This window comes from Leptodactylus fuscus, chromosome 9 (genome assembly GCF_031893055.1).
Source record: "Leptodactylus fuscus isolate aLepFus1 chromosome 9, aLepFus1.hap2, whole genome shotgun sequence".
NCBI lineage: Eukaryota > Metazoa > Chordata > Amphibia > Anura > Leptodactylidae > Leptodactylus > Leptodactylus fuscus.
In genome coordinates this window covers 77,133,280-77,154,206 of record NC_134273.1, presented here as the reverse complement: position 1 = coordinate 77,154,206, position 20,927 = coordinate 77,133,280, and the positions used below count along the sequence as shown (strand labels likewise).

The 20,927-nt window shown below is 46.7% G+C and overlaps 1 protein-coding gene across 5 annotated transcripts in view; it reads right to left on the bottom strand.

Annotated features, from left to right (window-relative positions):
- Nucleotides 1–785: 785 nt before the first annotated feature.
- ATXN7 (ataxin 7) overlaps nt 786–20,927 on the bottom strand; it is an 85,850-nt gene continuing 65,708 nt past the window's right edge. For all 5 annotated transcript variants that reach the window (XM_075286964.1, XM_075286960.1, XM_075286962.1 and 2 more), the window contains 8 exons: nt 15,222–15,477; nt 14,187–14,452; nt 13,231–13,313; nt 11,902–12,173; nt 11,202–11,400; nt 10,999–11,120; nt 8,045–8,963; nt 786–3,854 (listed from right to left, as the gene is read on the bottom strand). In XM_075286964.1, coding sequence (XP_075143065.1) covers nt 3,837–3,854; nt 8,045–8,963; nt 10,999–11,120; nt 11,202–11,400; nt 11,902–12,173; nt 13,231–13,313; nt 14,187–14,452; nt 15,222–15,477 — 2,135 coding nt within the window. In that variant the 3' untranslated portion in view covers nt 786–3,836. The remainder of the gene's footprint in view (nt 3,855–8,044; nt 8,964–10,998; nt 11,121–11,201; nt 11,401–11,901; nt 12,174–13,230; nt 13,314–14,186; nt 14,453–15,221; nt 15,478–20,927) is intronic.

Sequence of the window (20,927 nt, the reverse complement as noted above, 5' to 3'; positions counted from 1 at the left end):
GTCGTTTTTTTAGGTAATTTTTTTTTTTGTTCGTAGTAATTTTTAGTTTCTTTTTTCAGGTTAAAGAAACCGTAGGAGTTTTAAGTAATACCTATATAATACAATCATATGGCCACCGTGTGGGACCGGTGTATGCCGCCTCCCCCCACCCCCGACACACGGGCCTTGTAACGGACTTGACACCTAGGGGGACGCTTGCCAGTGCCTTAAAAGAAATTTAAAAAAATAATAAAATCCCATTTTTTCTGAAGTAGAATTTTTAAGTTTTTTTTAAAAAAAACTAAGATGGGTGGGAAAATTTTTACTCAGACGTTACATGTCATTTAGGCTTAGTTCACACGTGGGGCGTAATAGCGGGTTTTGGCATGGAGAGTGACGCGGGAGCCGCATCACTCTCGGGTCGAAACCCACCTGCCACAACTGTGGCGGTTTTCCCCTCAGGCGTCGGGTCAAATGAATGGGCCGATTCCGGAGGGTGCTGCCGCGAGACGGACGCCGCAGCTCAATGAATCCACCTAAAGAAAGCGCAGGGGGCGGATTAGGATGTGGATTACGCGCCATAATTCGCGCCCTCTGTGCCAGTGTGAACGGGCCCTTGTAGGGGACATGTCTGGTTTAGAATACTTGGATTTCCAATGGGGCAATTCTGGGTCATCATATTTTAAAAATCGCTCTTCTATGTTCCTCTGTAGAGATGAGCGAGCACTGTTCGAAACGGTAGTTTTGAATAGCACGCTCTCACAGGAATGAATGGGAGCAGCCAGCGCGCAGGGCGTGCCAGCTGCATCCATTCATTCCTATGGGAGCGTGCTATTTGAAACTACTGTTTCGAATAGTACTCGCTCATCTCTATTCCTCTGTTATTCCACCTGGAAATGTAATTCCGCTGCCGATTATGACCAGATAAATGGGCCTATGGGGGCGCAGCCAGATCGTACAGGACACATATGTGCCCCCTATTAAATACAATGCGAGGCAGCGCCCGATTCCGATTTTGGGACAGAATCCACTGCAAAAATCAGCAACGGACTCAGCACTAACTCCTTAGAAATTTATGAAATTGACAAGGGGAATAACAGAGGAATGGTTTATAATATGGGGAATACAAATATTTTAGTCATTAAACCATCCATGTCAGGAGGTGACGCTGATATGTACGGATAGGACAACAGTGTAGAGGTTCACCAGAAAAATCCCAGAAAATGTGCTAGAAAAAGTTCCCAGAATCTAGACGCACTTGGGATTGAAACACATGGCTGCTTTCTTCCATACACAGCGCCACACCTATTCGTGGGTTGTGTGTGGTACTGCAGGTCAGTCCGCAAAGGCGTGGAACTACAAAATAATGTTAGCCCATGGCCAAGCGCGGTGTTGCGGTATAGGGGGAAAGCAGCCATTAGTTCATTCATCCTTGACAACAGACTTAATGGTGTGCAGCCTTAGCAACCAATCAGGTTGCAGCTTTCCTTTTCAAACTTGTTCCAGAGAAATGAGAGCTGAAATCTGATTGGCTGCTCTGGGCAGAAGGAGGAAATTCCAGTTCTAGTCTTAAGATACAAGTATCCTGGTCACCTCTATAGAAGGTGGAGACCTCTCCATTAGCCAGACAATGTTAAATTTAGCATTTTTGTCATATATTTTCATTACCTATTACTAGCTGGAAACTGACAACAAGCTGCTCTTGAGGGATCGGTCATACTTATGATGTCCTATGTGACACTGCCCCCTACAGTCTGGTACATGTGCACCATGCTATACAACACTATGGAGGTTTCTTGCCACCTCTGGTAACGGTCCCCATATACATCTCTCACTAAAGGGGTTGTCCTGTTATAGACGCCTCCCGTATCCACAGGACAAGGCTGAGGGCCCGACCGATGTGCAGTCATATGACCAGGACTCCTTACACGTCTATGGGGCCGCTGGAGATTACAGTCCCCGCAGCCCAATAGAAGTGGATGGAGCACCAGTCACACAAGTACATAGGGGATCCATTCACAAGGGAACTTTTGGCCCCTCGTCCTCCTGATCATCGGTGTACCCTTTGATCAGGAACCCAGCAATCAGACACTTGGATAGAGGCTCTCTCGATAGTCCATAATGAGACAATCCCTTTAAGACTGGCATTTCCGCTACCAGGCTTGATCCTTTCCTCCACTGGTGCCACCCCTCCCGATCCCTTCCACAAAGGTCTCGTGTGCCAGAACATAAATCCGGGACTGACATCAAACTTGCACACCGGTTTATGGCGTGAGCTATAATAAATTGGACTGGGCGCGGCTTTCCCACCCCGCTAAGATTCCTGCGCTGCTCACCATCTTAAAAAATGGCGAACAAGCCAAAAACAAAACAGAGGATTGGTAAAGGATTACTCTTCCTGTTACTGTATAGCATAGCCAGGTTATCCCCCTGCCATTACTACGTAATCTTAATAAGATCCATCAACAGCAGCAGCTTGTTACCAGTATCCAGGTAGTAATATAGCATTTGTTATACGCCGCACAGGGAACAAAACAAACAAACAAAAACATGTAGATATATTACAAATTGTGGATATAATTCTCTAAGTAACACTGCGTCACCTCTCCGGACATGTCCGTCTTGCTAAATAATTGTATTCCCCATAAAACACTGTGGTTCCTCCAGGAAATGCATCAATAAAGTGACATGTGGGTGTTGCCATTCCCCCATTCCCCATCCTACAACACAGTGGGCAGGGACTGGACGCCGCCATTAACAAGAGGAATGGCAACGCAACCTTATGCGGTTGCTATAAAGAACAGCTAGTTAAAGGGGACGGATGCAAAACTCCATTTTTAGGGTCTCAAGTCAATTACCCCCCTAGATCTGCCCATGCACAAACCCATAGATAATGATATTCGTAGCCGGCTGACATGGAGGCCTTGCCAAAATGTCCGCCGGCATCAACACTTTAAAGGCATCAAAGCTGTCACAGACTAAAAAAAAACATGGCTGACGGGTCTAGGAGTGCAGAATTTTTTTTTTTAGATATGATGTGGCCCAACTGCAAACAAAAATGTGACGGTAAGGACGGGGAATGCGGCGTAACCGTCACTTCTAACCAAGGTGGTGATCTTTGGAGCCCTCCCGAATATTTTTGCCCGTTTTGGTTTTTACCATTACAATCACAGTAAAATTTTCAAAGAACAAAAATTTTAGTATTAAAAAAAATAAAATAAAATAAAAAAAATCAGGTCATTCTGAGAAAATATTATTGACGTTAAAACTCCTCAAAGCTTCTTAGCGTGTGTAACCTGGAAAAAGGCCGGCCAGCCCACGACAGTCTTTATTATTATTATTCATTTTTTTTTTATAGATTTTATTTTATTTTTCGTAATTGTGCTATTTTAGTAGTTTTTTTTTTTCCACTGGAGCATTGCTGTAAAAAGAATAAAGCCGTATTCCTCTGGTGGCGGCCGGTGGCGTCCACACCGCTGGGGCAGCAGAAGACGTCGTTCCTGTTATAAAGTTACAGTGAAGTTTCTCTCTCTCTCGTGCCCGGGCCGGAGGACGTAAGCTCGCGCTCAACGCAAAAAAATAAAAAAAATCTCACAGGTTTGTAGCAAGCGGCTCAGTCCACTAACACTGATAGAAGCGGCGATGGGACTGACTGCTACAGACATGGCTTCGGGAAGAAAGAGGGGGAGGGGGGGGGGGAATTTCCTTGTCCAGCTGACAAATTTCAGAAACACTCCACACACCTGAGGACCACGGAAAAAAGGTTGAGAAAACTCAAAGGCATCTTGGAGCCCACAGAGCCAGCTGGAGGTTTGTGATTGTTACCGTTACTTGTCCAGTTCGTGTAATAACAAGTGTCAGGGACGAGCCTTTGGCTGGAAAACAAGAGGGAGAGATGACATGAAGTAAATGTAATGTGAAATCTCCTGCGCCGGCCCCGCGGTCACTTCGGCAGTAGTGACACGACAAGAAGCGGCCTGTGGGGCCCGCGCGCCCTAAGGGGCTTGTCTTGACTATCGGACGCTTGCGACTGCAATGACCCAGATGGAGATTTCCATGTTACAGTGAAAAAACAAAAAAACAAAACACATACTCAAAAAAAAAACATGGATTCAGTGCTCAGCCAGCGCTTATTTCCCTGCAGACATTACTAGTCGAGTGCACGGATAACGGAGGAGCACAGTGACATTTACAATACTGAGGGGCCGCCATAGACTTCACTCGTCACGCGGTCAAGTCGTCCTCGAGGAAACCCTTCAGCACAGCACTTGGCTGCCCACTATTCTGCCGAGCAGGGGGGAGGGGGTTCCAGAGATCAGACCCCCACCTAGTATTTAGTAATAATAAATGCTTCAGTCCCCTTTAAAGCTAAGGCACCACAGGCCATAAATGCAGTGCTAAAGCGCTGCGTGAACGCATTGCGGTTGTTTCCACAGCGCTTTGAAGAGAACGCTCACAGAATTTTCCTCCGCGAACTTTCTCTTACCATTATATCTACGGTAAAGCTGCTGGCGTTTCCGTAGATATAATGGACATGCTGTGATGTCAAAAAACAACGGTTTTGGAAATCGCGGTGTGTCCGCGCTGTGATTTTTTCCGCAATGTGGGGATGGGATTCGCGAGAATCCCAATACACCTTGCAGATACTGTATAACGCCGAGATTTTTCCTGTGGCGTCTGCGCCGTGGGCAAATCGCGGCATTTCCGGCCCGTGGGGCCCCGGCCTTAAAGGGATTCTATCGTTAGAGTCCCTTTTTGAACCAAGAACGTGTTGGAATAGTCTTAAGTAAGGCTGAGCCGACAGCTTTTCATTCTCCTAGTGTCAGCTTCCTATATCCCATGGTGCCGTGTTCTCCAGTGAATAGATCCGGAAAAGGATTTTACGGCGGGTAGAAAAAAAAAAAATCCCATTTCTTCTCCTACCTTTGTTATTCTAATCCGCACCACCGTTCCTGAGAAATGTCTTCCTTATATAAAGGAGTCTTCAGCAAGCACAGGGGACATCCCTCTGGTGCCTCTGTCTCCTTCTCCCTACTGCCTCTTCTTCCGAAAGGGTCAACTGTACATGTCCATTGGCCATTTTCCTGTGGCCTTTTACACGAACATCCACTCGGCCACAGGAAAATGGCCAACGGACATATGCAGTCTGCTCTCTCAGCTGAAGACGTGGCCAATGACGCAGCAAAGAGGGGGGTCGGAAAAAGAAGATGGAGGCGTCGCTGGAGAGTCTTCAGACAGCACAGGGGACACCCCTTGTGCTTTTTGATCAAAGGGGAACGCCCCCCTGTGTTTTCTGAAGACTCATTTACATAAGGAAGAAATAAGACATTTCTCAGGAATGGCGGTGCAGATCAGAATAATAAAGGTAGGAGAAGACTGGGCTTTCTTAAGGCTATTCCTACGTGTTCTTAGTGATAATGATAGAATCCCTTTAAGACAAGTGAAGCTAGTAGTCCATTCTTGTAGTCTCCTCCTGTCTCCACAAAACCCCCCAACCATAATAATCTACAACTCCATACTGTGCCTGGCATCCAGCTGAGGAGGAGCCTCCCCGCAACGTCCTTTTCAGCTGCATACCAGGCACAGTATGGGCAGGCTACAATGGCAGGCCCTGGACAGCCATTACTCTAGCCCTTTGGGAAGGTTTTAGAAATGTCGTGGCTTAAAGGGGTTTTCTGGGAGTAAAATATTGACGGCCTATCCTTAGAACAAATCACAATATCTGATCAGCGGGTGTCTGACACCCAGGACACCCCACCGATCAGCTATTTGAGGAAACCGCATGGATTAGGCGAGTGGCGCGGCTTCTTCACAGCACTGTACACTGCTTAACGACTATGCTCAGTATTGTACCTCAGTCTCATTCACTTGAATGGGACGGAGCTGCGAACAAGCCACATGACAAATGAGAGGTCATAGGCCTATAAAGCTGAAGCAGCGCTATCTGAGGACAGGTCATCCATATGTAACTCCTAGAAAACATGTCGGTGTCCTGGAAGTACTGATCAGGTGAACACACACATTAAAGGGGTCCTACCAAGAGTCACTCGTATCTATCCACAGAATGGGTCTGATCGGTTGGAGGTCTGACTGCCGCTATCCTCATTGATCACAAGAACAAGGCTCCTGTCCCCCCCCCCTGCCCTTTTTGGACTGGTGGTCGCACGTGAACGCTGCTTCATTCAACTGTATGGGACTGCTGTACCTGAGCGCAGTACATTAGAGAAAGGGGTGACAGTACATATACTCACTCTAATGGGGGTATATGAAATCCCATATTCTAGTGATTGGTGATGTCCCAGTTGTCAAACCTCTACCCCTCACTTATAACCTGCACAATGGAGAGTGGGTTTTCTTTAAATCTTGGGAGAACCCCTTAATAAGGACTGGGGGTGTACAATATGGCGGCACGCTCAGATAGATTTCTGCATTTAGTATGAGAGGAGGGAACGCTACAATGACTGGCGACCTAGCAGCATGTGGTGGGTGCTATATATGAGGTCATGGGGCGATACAATTTGGCTATGTAGTAATATGTGATATCCCAAAGACAACAAGGGGTGTGTAAGCAGCACACGTGGGGGTCATGTCTCTATATTTTTGCTTTACGCGCGCTCCCATTGAAGTGAATGGGAAGTGTTTAGAAGTGCTCGCGTGTACGGCTCGGAATGAGCCAAGCGCTTACGTTGTGTGAAGGGGCCCTAAGAGAGCGAAGAGTGATTATACCGCATCCATATCCCCACAATATGTGTAATATGCGTGTTTTGTGGTCTGCATTATAGAGATTACAATCTGGCAGCATCATAGGGATCGGTGGTGTACTAAGTTTGGGGTGTAAGCTCTGTTGCCGAGACAGAATTTGCAGGCCATAGTGTACACCATATAATACGGATGTATACCGCCTTATATAGAATAAAGCTAATAGCCTGGCTGCCTGACATTGATGCTCAGATACTTCCGGCCTCACCACAGGCCTCTCTACTTTGCCAGGCATTATGCACCATACGTGCCATTTCTCCGATTTACTGCACGCTAAGGATTTCCTCTCGCGGTGTGCCGTGTAAATCCGTTTCGCTCTCCGGCGCCGTGCTAATTTAATCAGTCTTTGCTGACTAAAGTGATCAAACCGCGAGCGGCTAAAGCGAAGCTGGTGCATGGCAGATTATGCTGACTGTACAAGCAAAGGACGTCATCGTTCCTCCTACCCGACAGAGAGAAATAATTGTCTGGATGATGTTCCAGAAACAAAATGTCACACGCACATGGCGCGAGAGGAGGCAGCGCAGCGTGAGATCACCGGGACTCGTCAGATGGGGAGAGGATGAAGTCACACGTCACCCTGCAAGCTCGCCGCTTGTTCTCGAGCTTTACGTGAGAAGCGAGATACTCGCCAGCTCTCCATTCCAGGAGGCAGGGGGTTAAGTAGCTGCTCAGCACATTGGGAAATATCTGTTACCATAGCGATAGCAGCCGTGCGCCCGACACCTCCCTCCCTCCCCTGTCAGGTTGATGACTGTCTGTGCCATCAGCCGTTCCTGCTAAAAGGGGCGCCAGAAGCCGCGGTACATTTGCAGCTCTCTCCATTGTCCGTGTATGTAGGGTTACACTAATGTGATTGTAAGCGGCTCCATGAGATGACGGACGCCGCGGCACGAAGGAAAGGTGCGGTGTAAAATAACGCATCATGGCGGGAAAAAAAAATAAAAAAAATAGTCATGTTATTTGGGGACTATTCTAGGAACGAGTGGGTAAGCAAAAGCTGAAACTGGCGAACGACCATTGTGTAGAGGCAGAAAGAATAGTTGCATGTGTAGGAGGACAGGTGAGGCCTACCGCCGAAAATCTGGGAGGACAGATGTATGGCGGCAAACCTGAGCAATGCAGGGACTCGATGAGCTTAGGTGACTTACACCTGGCAAGCAGAGGGGTTGGTAGCCTGGGCACCCGCTAAGACTGACTCTGTGTACGGGGATGCCCCAATTTTCTGACAATACATGGGATATCCCATAGGATACCCAATAAACCCCGCACTCACACATCCTTAAAATAAGTCAGTTTTCCTTACCTGATGACGAAGCGAATTATTGGTCAGCGTCGGCGTTCCTGAAATCCCACTATTGTGTTTTGCGTGAATGTTGTTTACTGGCGGCAGTTTGGCAACCTTACTGGATTTGCTGTTGTTGGTGATGCTGCTGGGACCAGCTGAAGACTTTCGCTTTTTCCCCGTAAACTTGTCCAGGGAAGCGTGAGAATGGGAAAAGGTGTTGTGCGAGTTCACAGCTTGATCACTGGACTGGTGAACGAACGGGCCGAGTGAAAGCGTGGAGTCGCTGCTATTCATCACCACGCTCATGCGCTTTATGGATTCCGCAGGGTTTCCCGTCGGAGGACCCCTCCCTGATTGGTCATGTTTAAGACTCACAGATCGATTGTTCACAAAATTGAGGCCGACACCATGCGGACTGCTGTGGGACAACGTTGTGCCGGGCGAGTGGTACGTTCCAGAGTTCACCACACAGTTTTTCCTAAAAGACTCAGTGGAATGGGAAGGGGGGTGCGCTAGCAGCTGGGGTGGGGAGTTATTTTTCCGTTTCTTTCCTGAGCCGCTGCTACTGCAGTTCGTGCTGCTGGCGGGGGGTTCCTTAGGTTTCACAGCCTTGTTGGATTTTAATTTTTGAGGTTTGCTGGAGACTGGGCTAGGCAATGAGGAAAGCACTGACGGTGTGGATGCTGAAGAAGACACTTGTCTGGATTGCATACTACTGGTGGGGTCTGTTGCAGTGTGAGTGCTTAGTGTAGTTCCTTGGGAAAGGACTTTGTCCACAGACGTACAGGGAGAGGTCACAGGAGTTGGGGGAGAGGTAACTGTGCTGGGCGAGAGGAAACCAGTGTTGTTCACACTCTGTAACACAGGCGCTGAATTTGTGCTGGTCCGGTGTGGCGCATGCGTGGAGGAGGAACTGCTCGATGCCGGAGGAATTTTCCTGGCAAATGAAACAGAATGCAAGAGTCAAGACGACAGGCAGGTGCTTTGATCTTGTCCCGTAACCTAAAGTGCTGCCAACCCCTTTATTAGATGTGCTGCCATATCTAATAGGTTATCTGTGACCGGGCTGAATGATCTGGGACCGGGTCTGAGCTGGTCCTGCTATGGCCACCTATCTATTGGATCATGGAAACCGCTGAAGTACCGTGAAGCAGACATCCTGAACTCAGTAAACATGGTGGTGGTTCCCACAACTTCCACCAATGCCTGACTTTCATGGCCTAAAATCCCTCAATAACTACTAAGTTCCCTTTTCTATGAGGATCACTGTAGCGTCGTCTTCTACTGCGTCATTGTTTTACAGCTCTGGATTATAGGTCCTACATTGGCGTCCCACGCTACGCTAGAGCGGATCCTCAACAGCCTTTGCTCCCCTAATGGTCACGAATAGAGAGACCTCTGACCCCAGAGCTTTAATACTTTTATCATTGCAGTCAAGGCGACTCTGAAAGAATCAAAAGGTTTGCCACCGACACGATCAGGGACTGAGGAGAGAGGGCCCTGTGTAGTCAAGTCAAGGACGACAAGGCTGTCTAGGGGGTACGACAGATAGGTTAGGGTCACCTGAATCAAATGACACCCCCTCTCCTTGTGAGTCGCTGCCTCTGTCACCATGTTGAGGTCTGGTGACACTCCCTTTAAGTGTGCGTACAGATCATAATGTATTTTACACAAGTATGCCAATACATTATAGCTGCTCGAGCAGGACAATTCAAGCTGCTGAAAAGTGCAGATGGTCAGATACAAACCTAAAATCTGGCATCCTCCGCAATGTGCAAACGAGTGTGACTGAATGGAGTCAGAATTAGTAACAAGCAACAAACACAAAATATACTTGCAGTGAATGTCCTGCAACACAGTGACTGTACAGACAGGGGTATAAAGGAGGAATTCACCTTTTATTTTATTTGTATTTTCCTCCATTGCGGTATTAGTTGCAGCTACGGAGATTACTGTGCTGTCAGGGGGGCCTAAATCATTGCCCCTCTGACACTACACTGTGACGGGAGCGTTCTCCACCACCTTGTCATAGAGGACATGAAAGGTCTTCTTTAAATGAAAATATTCTGCCGCCACAAGGGGGAGCGCGAGTATACAGTGCTATTATACATAATGAGGGCAATATATAAAATTGACAGGCCGTAAGCTCCTTAGCTCCCTCTAGTGCTCGGCACAATGTTAAAATGTGAAACAAATCTCCCCGCTGAATAAAAGGAAAAACATCCAATTTAAACGATTTACAGTTATCCCATAATATTACTTGTAAGGGAGCCTTCACACGGAGTAAACGCGTGTGTATTTTTGCAAAATACACGTGTAAAAATACGACTCCCATTTACTTCAATTATATTTTTTACACGTGTAAAAATACGCCTGTAAAATGTCATTGAAGTCAGTGGGAGTCTTATTTTTACACGTGCATTTTGCAAAAATACACGCGCGTTTGCTCCATGTGAAGGCTCCCTAAAATTCTTGTATTTCACTACGTCTATACCTCCAATCGCTAGAGGTTCAGCCAGTACCTACGTAAGAACAAGGACGTTGCTATACACGACCAGGCTATAGAGCAAATAACCAAACCATTAGATCAGAGGTAGGGAACCTTCGGCTCTCCAGCTGCTGTGAAACTACAACTCCCATCATGCTCCATTCACTTCCATGGGAGTTCCAAGAACAGCAGAGCAAGTATGCCTGCTGGGATTTGTAGTTTTACAACAGCTGGAGAGCCATACATTCCCTACCCCTGGCATTAGATATTCATGCAGGAAGCCATGGCGAAGAGTCCTGAGGACATCTAGTGCACTTCCCGACGCAGCTCCACCCTTGTTGCATAAAAATAACATATTTTTTGCATTTTCTACCCACCAAATTTTTATTAAAAACCAGTGCTTGGTAATTCAGCACCTATAGAAGGTGGTCAGAGCACAGGTACAAATAGAAGTCACCTCCCTATACAGTCAATAACAACCTACCTCCACATCTGGGAGTTAAGATGTTTGTCCACCATGAAGTTAAGTGCACATCGGATGTGGTCCCACCGCTTGTCGAAAACGTAATATCCTCTCCCAATCTGTCTGCTACCAAACGAGCAAAACTGTGAAGACAAACCAGAGCCTTGTAGTCCATCTCCTCCCCCCTATCGTTACACTACATACGGTATTCCAGTAGTACTTACAGCTGCTGGTCGAGGGTGATGGTCTGAATAATGACAGTCCAGTTTTTCGGCGGATTCTTCTTTCTCGTCCCCTTCCCCCTCATCGCTAGACAAGCGGGAGGATGGCTCAGCCGCAGGTACTACTGGTTGTGGAGATTCGTGCACTGATGGCGAGCCATTGGGAGCGTTACCACTGTGCTGCGCTGGGTAACCAGATGGCCTGGAGGGCGCCATAAACGACAAAACACAGGAGACATTGTTTAATCACAACCCTTCACAAGGAAACCTGATGCAAATGTCTGACCGGCTGATGGTGAAGTATAGGAAAAGTGAATATCTAAGTATATTGACAAAGCTATGTACTGTCCATGTTGTGTTTGGTGGACAAGTGTAGGGAAAGCTCTCGGCACATATACAACGTATAGCCATAAGATGTGTCCTTGTGGCCATTCATTGTTATTTTTTTACTATATAGGTTTGCTGCACTTCTCTATACAGTCAGCCACCATGAACAATAAAACCCCTTCACCGTGTTATATACAGTGTGTACATCGTGTCCAATGTACAGTGACATATACAGACTGCAGTGGCACAGACTGGAGCTATCAGAGCTGTACATGGACTGGTAATACGCTCTAAGGTCCTGTTCACGTGTCTTTTGGAACACATCTGATCCCGGCACCTAGGAGGTACAAGGTCAACAGGGGATTCGGAGCCGCACCTTGGAAGACTGGGGTTGTGAGGCTTAGCCTTGCCGGGTACCGAAGGCTTCACTTCAGGGGCAGAAAGTCCATGAGAATTTTGGTGCGTTTCCTGGGAAGATTTTGAAGGTGAGGGATGCGGTTCCCTGAGCGCAGGCGTTTGTTGCTGCTGCTGCTGTTCAGCTTGACGTAGCAGTTCTTTTTCCCTGGTTTTACTTTTGTGCTCGGCTAATAACACATCAAAACCTTTCTTGCGCCCTTGTACTGCTCTCCTGTAGCCTAAGGAATGTGTCTGGAGGGGAGGGAAAAAGAAGATTAACATGGATTCTGCACGGGGGTATATAGAGCAAGAAGGGAATACATAAAAACCATCTATATACAGGTAGTCCTCGACTTACGAGGATCCGTTCTTACGCGGCGTCGTAAACCAAATTTTGACGTAAGTCGGAAACATACATAACTGTACCATACGACGTCGCGTGGGAACGGATCAAAATGATTTGGTGTGCAGAGGCTTGGAACCAAGGAAGACTGTACCATATACAGTACAGTGCAGTACAGTCTTCCTAAATCACGTACTGTACAGGGAGAGCTGGCAGCTTGCTGTTACGAGGGAGCTTACTTTTTCTCATAGGAATGCATTGGCCAGCGTTGATTGGCCGAATTCTGTACACTGGCCAATCAACGCTGGTTCTGCCGAAGGCTCATCTGTGACGAGGCGGAGTCTAAGATCGGACCACAATGGAGACTGCTGTTGATGCAAGCTGCCAGTACTCCCGACTAGCAAGGACCTACTTGCTCATCTCTAGTCGTAACCCGAGGACTACCTGTACAGGACAATACAGAAAGGGCTCATTCACACAGGGCAAGAGGGGGTGGATTCTGATGCCGAATCCACACCCTCACAATGGAGGTCTATGTAGATCACCAGCTTCCTTTTTCCGCAAGCGGTATGTTCTGGCTCACGGAAAAAAGAAGCGAGCTGCCCTTTCTTCAGGCGGATTCCGCGGCTGAGTCATCCCCGGCGTCCGCCTCGCAACAGCACCCTCCGGACTAAGTCCATTCATTTGGGCCTACTCCGGAGCGAGAAGCCGAGGCAGGTGCATTTTGGTCATATTCTGACGTGGCTTTCCGCATCAGAATCAGGACCAAAAATACGTGGTCCCGTGCCCCGTGTGAATGAGGCCAAATACCACCATGAAAGCCTCTGAAAACAGTCAGCAGCTTAGTGAATACACGCACGCTCAGCCAACCCAAGCACGCATGTTTATGGAAGGAAAGGCTAAATCAACATAAGACGTATGGGCACCTTAAAACGGATCAGGGCGACCGACATGGCGTGAACTCACCTTGCATGTCAGAGATCTAGTGCACGGCTTCTTTGTCTCAACATCGACAACTCCACAGTGTATATCGGGGTCAAACTCTCGATCTGTACAATTAAGATATGGAGGTAAATACATTGTAAGCATTTTTTTTCAGTCCCATCCAATCTGTGTTGCCAGGATCAGTGTAACACCCACTTGTCAATTTTTTTCAGAAGGAATAACAGAGGAACAGCACAGAGGTCTAAGTAAAATTGTTCAAACATTTACTAAAGTAGACACGTCTGGAGAACTGTTAGGTCCTTAGAGCGCCCCTGACAGGTCAGGGAACTGATGGCGATAGCCAGGTGCGGATATTAAATGCAGCAATAGTGCCAATGTTTATTCACCGATCCCATTACTCGGGGACATGGGACCCTTATCCAGTGGGGGTTGTGTGGTCGGACCCTCAGCAATCATTTATTCATCCACTATCCTGTGGGCAGGCAATACATTCTTTTATTGAACCGACCCCATAAGCACCTAAAATCCAAACCATTCTATTGGTCAGAACTTTGCACTGTGTCGGTCCTCTGTTATTCCTCCTGGAAATCTATAAACAACTGAGCAATGCTTTACCCTTTACAGGACTGTCCCTGCAGAGTCTGAGGGCATTTTTTCACATGCCATTTGGTGCAGTTTTTGAAACCACTGCCCAAAGAGGATAGTATACGGAGTGGAAGTATACGGGAAAGGCTCTACCTCATTTTTATTTTATACCTCCAAATGTCAGCATCAGAAATAGGAATTAGGATTACTGCTAATTCTGTTTCCATGAGTCCAGTCAGAAAGCACTGATCGGACAATGGAGCTGTAAACTTAAACCTCTGTTATTCCTACTGGGAATGTATGACTGACATAGCACGAGTCAAGGAGAAGATACCCCCCGAATTGCCAGCCTCTCTCTATAAATCCCCACATGCAGCGTGGAGGATAAATACCTGACAATCTCTTGTGTAAGTGTTTCCTACAGTTCGTGTCCTCTTGCTTCTTTTCCACATTCGGAGGAGTCGAGAGAATTCCTTTACCATTTGGTATCTGTCCAGGGGAAGGCAAAGGTGGCTTTGGTATTGATTGCCAATTAAGGCCAGTCTTTACTGAGGAGCTGACAGAGGAGGAACAGGTAGACCCAGCAGCGGATTTGGAGAACACGCCGTCTGTCTTTGGGATCGTATGCATTTTCTCCACCTTAACAGAGGGCGTCATTCTGGGGACGGGGGCAAAAGAGACAGAGAATTAGATTACACAAGGACAATGCACAGTCAGGTCACAAAAAAATATGGATAAAAGACTGTATACATGAGAGGCTCAAATACGGTTTTGGATAATAAGATATTTATGATGTGACCCTGTAATCCGTCAGGAAACGTGGCAGCATTTCTCTGCAGCGCCACCACAGGAGAAACAAAGAATTACGCAATGGCCATTCAAATCAAGGGGTGGCCGTGTAATGCAGGACAGTAGAGGTCCTCCAGAGCGGGAGACGCTTTCTGTAATGTCTCTCCACTATGGCCAACACATAAAGAGAGGACCCGCAGCAATAGGGCATATGCAATAATAGGTTCTCTACAGAGGACAAACCCTTTACAGGGGTTTTCTAGGATCTTCCATTGATGGCGTAAATATTGCAAAACAATTGTGCAGTACTTGTAACTGGACTTCAGTATGGGGCACAGCGCCATCCATACCATTGTGGCTGTGCCAGGTACAGCAGTCCAGTTCACTGGAACGGGCTACGTTGCAGTACCAGCAATACGCAAAGATGCCAACTTGATGGGAACTCAGCCAGCTGCCACCTGATACTGTAATGGCTAGGACGTCCAATTGTCAGTCCTGCCTCTTTCCATTAAACACATGCACACTTGGCTGAACAGAGGATGTATGTGTATGGGGGAGCTGAAGGGACTAGCTGTATGTGTAGCATTGGTCTCACTCACTACTTATCGGCACCGCCATCTTTCCATCAGACGACTTACATTTTGTCTAGGGATGCTTTGCTTTGCACAGAATGCATGGACCTGTTGCTTCCACCTATCTGTAGCTTTTCTTTGTTTTCTTTGGGAGATTTGATCAGCTTGGAGTTGGAGGAGGCACTACCGCTTGCACTGCTGGACGTACGGGTGCTGCCGCTGACCGCTTTGCTTTTTGTCGAAGGCAGGGAGGAGTGGAGGGAGTACACGGAGGAGGATGGAGGTGTTAGAGGGGCTTTGCTGGAGGACCCATGTCTTCTTTCTGGAATAGAGATAGGAAAGACATTTCATTTATACACATAGAACATGCGACAACTTTCAATACACTGGGGGCAGGGAATGGCCTTATGGCGGGAACTCAGTGGTGTCCGGAATGGCGAAAATCGATAGAAACAACTTGACAAGGCGGGAAATTTCAATTCCTTCTATGTATATGCATCCATAAAGAGCGTACGGCCTGCGTCATTCCTGGGGACGCACACCGTATACATACACAATTCGTCCCCAGCCCTACCAGCTGCCGATATCCCTCCGCTGTCGCTTCGGCCCATAAATCAGTTACACCCTTGATGAAACGGACGTCTGCATGTGTTAGAATCAGACGGATATCTCCCTGGCCCTATACCCTGGGCAATACAAGAGCTGGGAACGAAAGGTTGCACGCTTCGGCATGACTCAGGCACTTTATTACTTACGGCCTTTTTATAGCAATGACAAGAATCCCTCGCTGGCTCGCTCTGCTATTTAAAGAGCAGGTTTGCTTTTTAATACAGAAAAGAGATTGGGCCGTGATCTGCGTCTAGAGGAAACAATGGGCTGCAAACGCCTTGCTATGTAACCATAGACACAATTCTGGGGAGAGGGCAGCAGACGGGATGTATCTGCACCGTCACCGCTGTACAGTCAGATTCTATGCCGTGCTTATATCCATGTCCTGGAAACTAAATAAGACAACACTACTGTGTCCGTGAAAGGGGGTCACCCAGCTTTCCTAGAATCCCGAGAGGCAAAGCTGTGACTTTAGACAGACTTGCTCTACAGGATTTAAGAAGGCTAGGTTCATCCCCTGTGGTAGAGACATTGAATGTCGCATAAAACTTGGTTAAGAAAAAGATGTACAAAAAAATTGGTAATGTATTCATTTTGGGTGGTTATCTCCTATATAACCGTATTGATCACGCTATAAGATGCGCTTTTTAACGAGAAGAAATCTTGCCGTACAGCAGAGCTGTGTGCGCTGTTTGACAGGAGTAACTACCTCGTCACTAAGCCTTAGAATTCCTTTGACCACCATAGCTTTAATGAATATTAATATATATTTTTTTTTTAATCAGGGGTGCGTCTCATAATCCGAAAAACGTATTTGTTTACATGCTGAAAGCGTCTAATAACATATTAGCTTCCTCTCTTGGTGATGTTAGAAACTGGCTCTGCACACAGTCAGTCTACTTCCCCCTCTGGTAGCTGACAATATACTGTAAGTTCCTTCTTACATCCCCTGTGGTGGTGAGAGTGACTGAGCATGTGTGTCCAACAGCACTGAGCTCATAAGGTGGACATGCACATTGCTATACCCTTTGAACACTAGATGGCACTCTGACCTCCAAATTGCTCTGTCCCCTCCCTCCTCCCCTGATCTTGCAGGTAATTACCGATTCGATGGGGGCTAGCTGACTGTAGTACAGGGGAGGAGGGAGGGGGCGGAGCGACCTGGAGGTCAGGGAGGGGTTCCGATCATGTGACTCAAGGGTAGTACCAATCTGCCCTGCTCCCCTGAGGAAATCATCAAGAGTCCGCTGGATCTATTAACCTCTTTAAACTTACAATTTTGGGATGGGAAAAGGTTTTAAAAAAATTAAATAAAAAATAAAATCTCATGTCCAATAAAAATACAGACATAAACATACAAGCCAGAGCTAATGCAACCTGCTGTACTGAAGGTGTATACTAGTATAAACAATACTATATCCCAATATACAAATAATAGTCCATTTTTAGTTTAGTGGTTTGTGCAATAAAACTCTGTCATTTTGCTACAAATCCGCACAATTCAAGGCAAAAATAGAAAAATCCTGTCAGTTCCCAAACTATAAACTCCTGCCCCGAGTTCCCACTTAAGACATTGATGTGAAATGTAACATTAGAGGTTTTCCAAGACAGAGATCAAGGAGAAAGGAAACGGAAGGAAAGTCTTGTATCAGTATCAAATCCCACAAAACACACGGAGGACATTACAGCGCCGCACGTGAAGTCACAGAACTCGGGGTTTACCCGGCTCCGGGGATCTGTCAGACACAACATAGCAAAAGTAGTAAAAATAGAAAGTGCGGCCACAAGGAAAACCTGTTTCATCTGCACAGGCGGAGAGAGATTTGCATAATGCATTCATTTACATACAGAGATCACAACTTCCCTGTAAAGATCTGGTTACATAGTCCGGGGGCTCAGGCACGGCACGTATAGAGGCACGGAGAGTATCTATACAAGACTAAAATATAGTTAGCTATCTATTTCTAATATATATATATATATATACATATATATATATATATATATATATATAGCAAAAGCTTTAGGCAGATGTGGGGAAATGCTGCATGATAAGAATGCTTTCAGAAATGGAAGGGTTAATATTTTATTATATATATATATATATATATATATATATATATATATATATATATATATTATATAGCACCATTAATCCCATGGTGCTTTACATTTGGGGGTTACATACAATACACAGAATATACAGTTAGATATAATACTAACAGTGACAGACTGGCACAGTGGGGTAGAGGGCCCTGCCCGCGAGGGCTTACAATCTATGAGGGAAGGGGGTAGAGACAGGAGGAGAGGGGGAGACTGTACAGATGGTGGTGCGGTGATAGTGTTATTGGGGGTTGTAGGCCTTCCTGAATAGGGGAGTCTTCAGGGCCTTCTTGAAGCCTGCGATTGTTGGGATCAGTCTTATGTGTTGTGGTAAGGAGTTCCAGAGTATGGGGGATGCACGGGAGAAATCTTGGAGGCGGTTGTGTGAGGAGCGGATGAGAGCAGAGCGGAGTAGGAGGTCATTGGAGGATCTGAGGTTACGTGTGGGCAGGTAGCGGGAGATTAGGTCAGAGATATATGGAGGGGACAGGTTGTGGATGGCTTTGTATGTTAATGTTAGTAGCTTGAACTCAATTGGCTGGGCTATGGGTAACCAGTGGAGGGACTGGCAGAGGGGAGCAGCCGATGAAGATCGGGGGGTGAGGTGGATTAAGCGAGCAGCGCAGTTTAAGGTGGACTGGAGGGGGGCGAGGGTGTTTGCTGGGAGTCCATGGAGAAGGGTGTTGCAGTAGTCTAGGCGGGAGATTATGAGGGCCTGGACGAGCAGGAAGTGTTAAGGGTTTGAATATGTGACTTGAAGGATAGGTTGGAGTCCAGGGTTACCCCAAGGCATCAGGCCCGTGGGACAAGGGTAAGTGTGGTTTCGGTAACTTTGATAGATGGGTCTCCATGTTGAATTTGAGAAAGCGGGAGGAGAGGAAGGAGGCTACAGCTGCTAAACAGTCTGGAACTCTGGCCAGCAGGGAGGTAATGTCTGGTCCAGAGATGTAGATTTGGGTGTCATCAGCATAGAAATGGTATTGAAAACCATGAAATTCTATGAGTTGGTCCAAGCCAAGGTTGTAGATGGAGAACAGGAGGGGTCCTAGGACGGAGCCCTGGGGGACACCTACAGAGAGAGAGCGAGGTGAGGAGGTGGTGTGCGAGTGGGAGACGCTGAATGTGCGGTCGGTGAGGTATGAGGAGATCCAGGAATGGGCCAGGTCTGAAATACCAAGGGATGAGAGAATTTCTAGCAGGAGGGAGAGGTCAATGTACAAAGTGAACTGAATGAAGAAAAGAGAAATGTAACTCCCATCAATATTTGGGGTGACCTTTGCCCTTTGGAGGAGGAGTCCTGGAAGTGATATGTCTCCCCACAAATATAGCCCTGATTTCATCATCATCATCATCATCCAGTCCGTCTGGGATGACATGAAGAGACAGACTGATTAGACAAGCCTACATCCAAGATGGCGGGAACCTCCCTGCTGAGTTCGGCCAAAACCTGCCTGCAAGTACCGAGAAGAACTGATGGAAGGCAAAGGTCACACCAAATATTCATGAGATTTACATTTCTCTTTTATTCATTCATTCATTCACACTTGATTGAGAAAATAAATTATTAACCCTTCTATTGAACACATTCCTACTTTGCAGTATTATAACTCTATTGTGTATACATATATAATATACATATAATAATATAATACATATATATTAGCTGCGTCTTACATGTAATGGTTATTAGGAAACGTAACCTAGGGACAGTCTATGTGAATTATCGACAACCCCCTTGAAATCCCCTCCCGGTAATGATTAATGTCTTGTAGCCCCAACCCAATTAGCCTTAGACATACAATATATCACAACTACCGCACCAACCACATTCACTGCCTTAGGGATCTGCTCATTTCTGACGCCTGGTTCATATCTGCGTTCGCTATTCTGTTCAGGGATCCCTGACCGGAATACCGAACACATTGACAAGCAACGAGATTATGAAAGCACACGGACCCCATAGACTATAATGGGGTCGGCGTGTTTTCCGTACGGTGCCCGCACGGAACATGTGGAAAGAAAAATACTTCATGAACTGCTTTCCTCTCTGCACAACTCGTGCGGAAACACATGCACCCCATTATAGTCTATGGGGTCCATGTGCTTTCAGTGCTCACCGCTTGTCAATGTGTTCGGTATTCCGTTCGGGGCATCCCCATGCCAAACGCAGATGTGAACCAGGCCTAAGATTATATTTATTTACTGCAGCAAAAATAAAAACCCCAAATGCTGTATAAAAATTGCAATAAACAGTGGAAAAAAAAACCAAACACATCAAACAAAATTGATATACAAAAAAAATTGTATAGATGTAAAACGAATAGAAGCCGCTAAACTGTGTCTGGTCCTGAAGGCCCAAAATACGTCAGATCCCCCCAAATGAACAGACGTGCAAATGTAAACCCCATCAAATTGGTGCTGATGCATGTAGTGTGAACACTGGCTGAAATAAGAACTAGTCACACAATCCAGTTTTTACACAGAAAACAGCGGCAAAAAAGCAAACTAACACGTGCACGTAGTATAAAGATTACCGCACTCTCTCTACTTGCTAAATGCCTAACATTGCTCGCTGTTATCAGCCAGTTCGGTTCACCCTGAGCCTCTCCTTGCCCCCATGACCCTTCTTCTATCACATTTGTGGTCCCACAACACCACATAAAAGGGCAAATTTCACACAACGCAGCGACAGTACAGTCAACGCTGGCCGAGGCCTTGTCACAAAAGTAACCCCGACCAGCCCTGATCGCTCCCGGTAAACACTCCTTATATTATGTCTTAGGACCCGGGCAGATCCTGCAAGCATCAGCACTCGCCGGTGTTAATAGCAAACGCAAGTCTGCATCTGCTTTTGAACTTTGGCCAAGCCACTCAAATGACATTTCAGAATAGCTTATGTGGCCCCGCTTGCGAGCGGTTAATCCCTCGTTTGCCAGATTATCCACTTTGATCAACTCTGCTCCGGGCAGATGACTTTAACACTGTGCATGTCGGAAAGGAAGGAAGGGGAAAAAAAAAAAAGCCCCAAAAGCAACAGAACGGCGAGGAAACAAGCCGCGA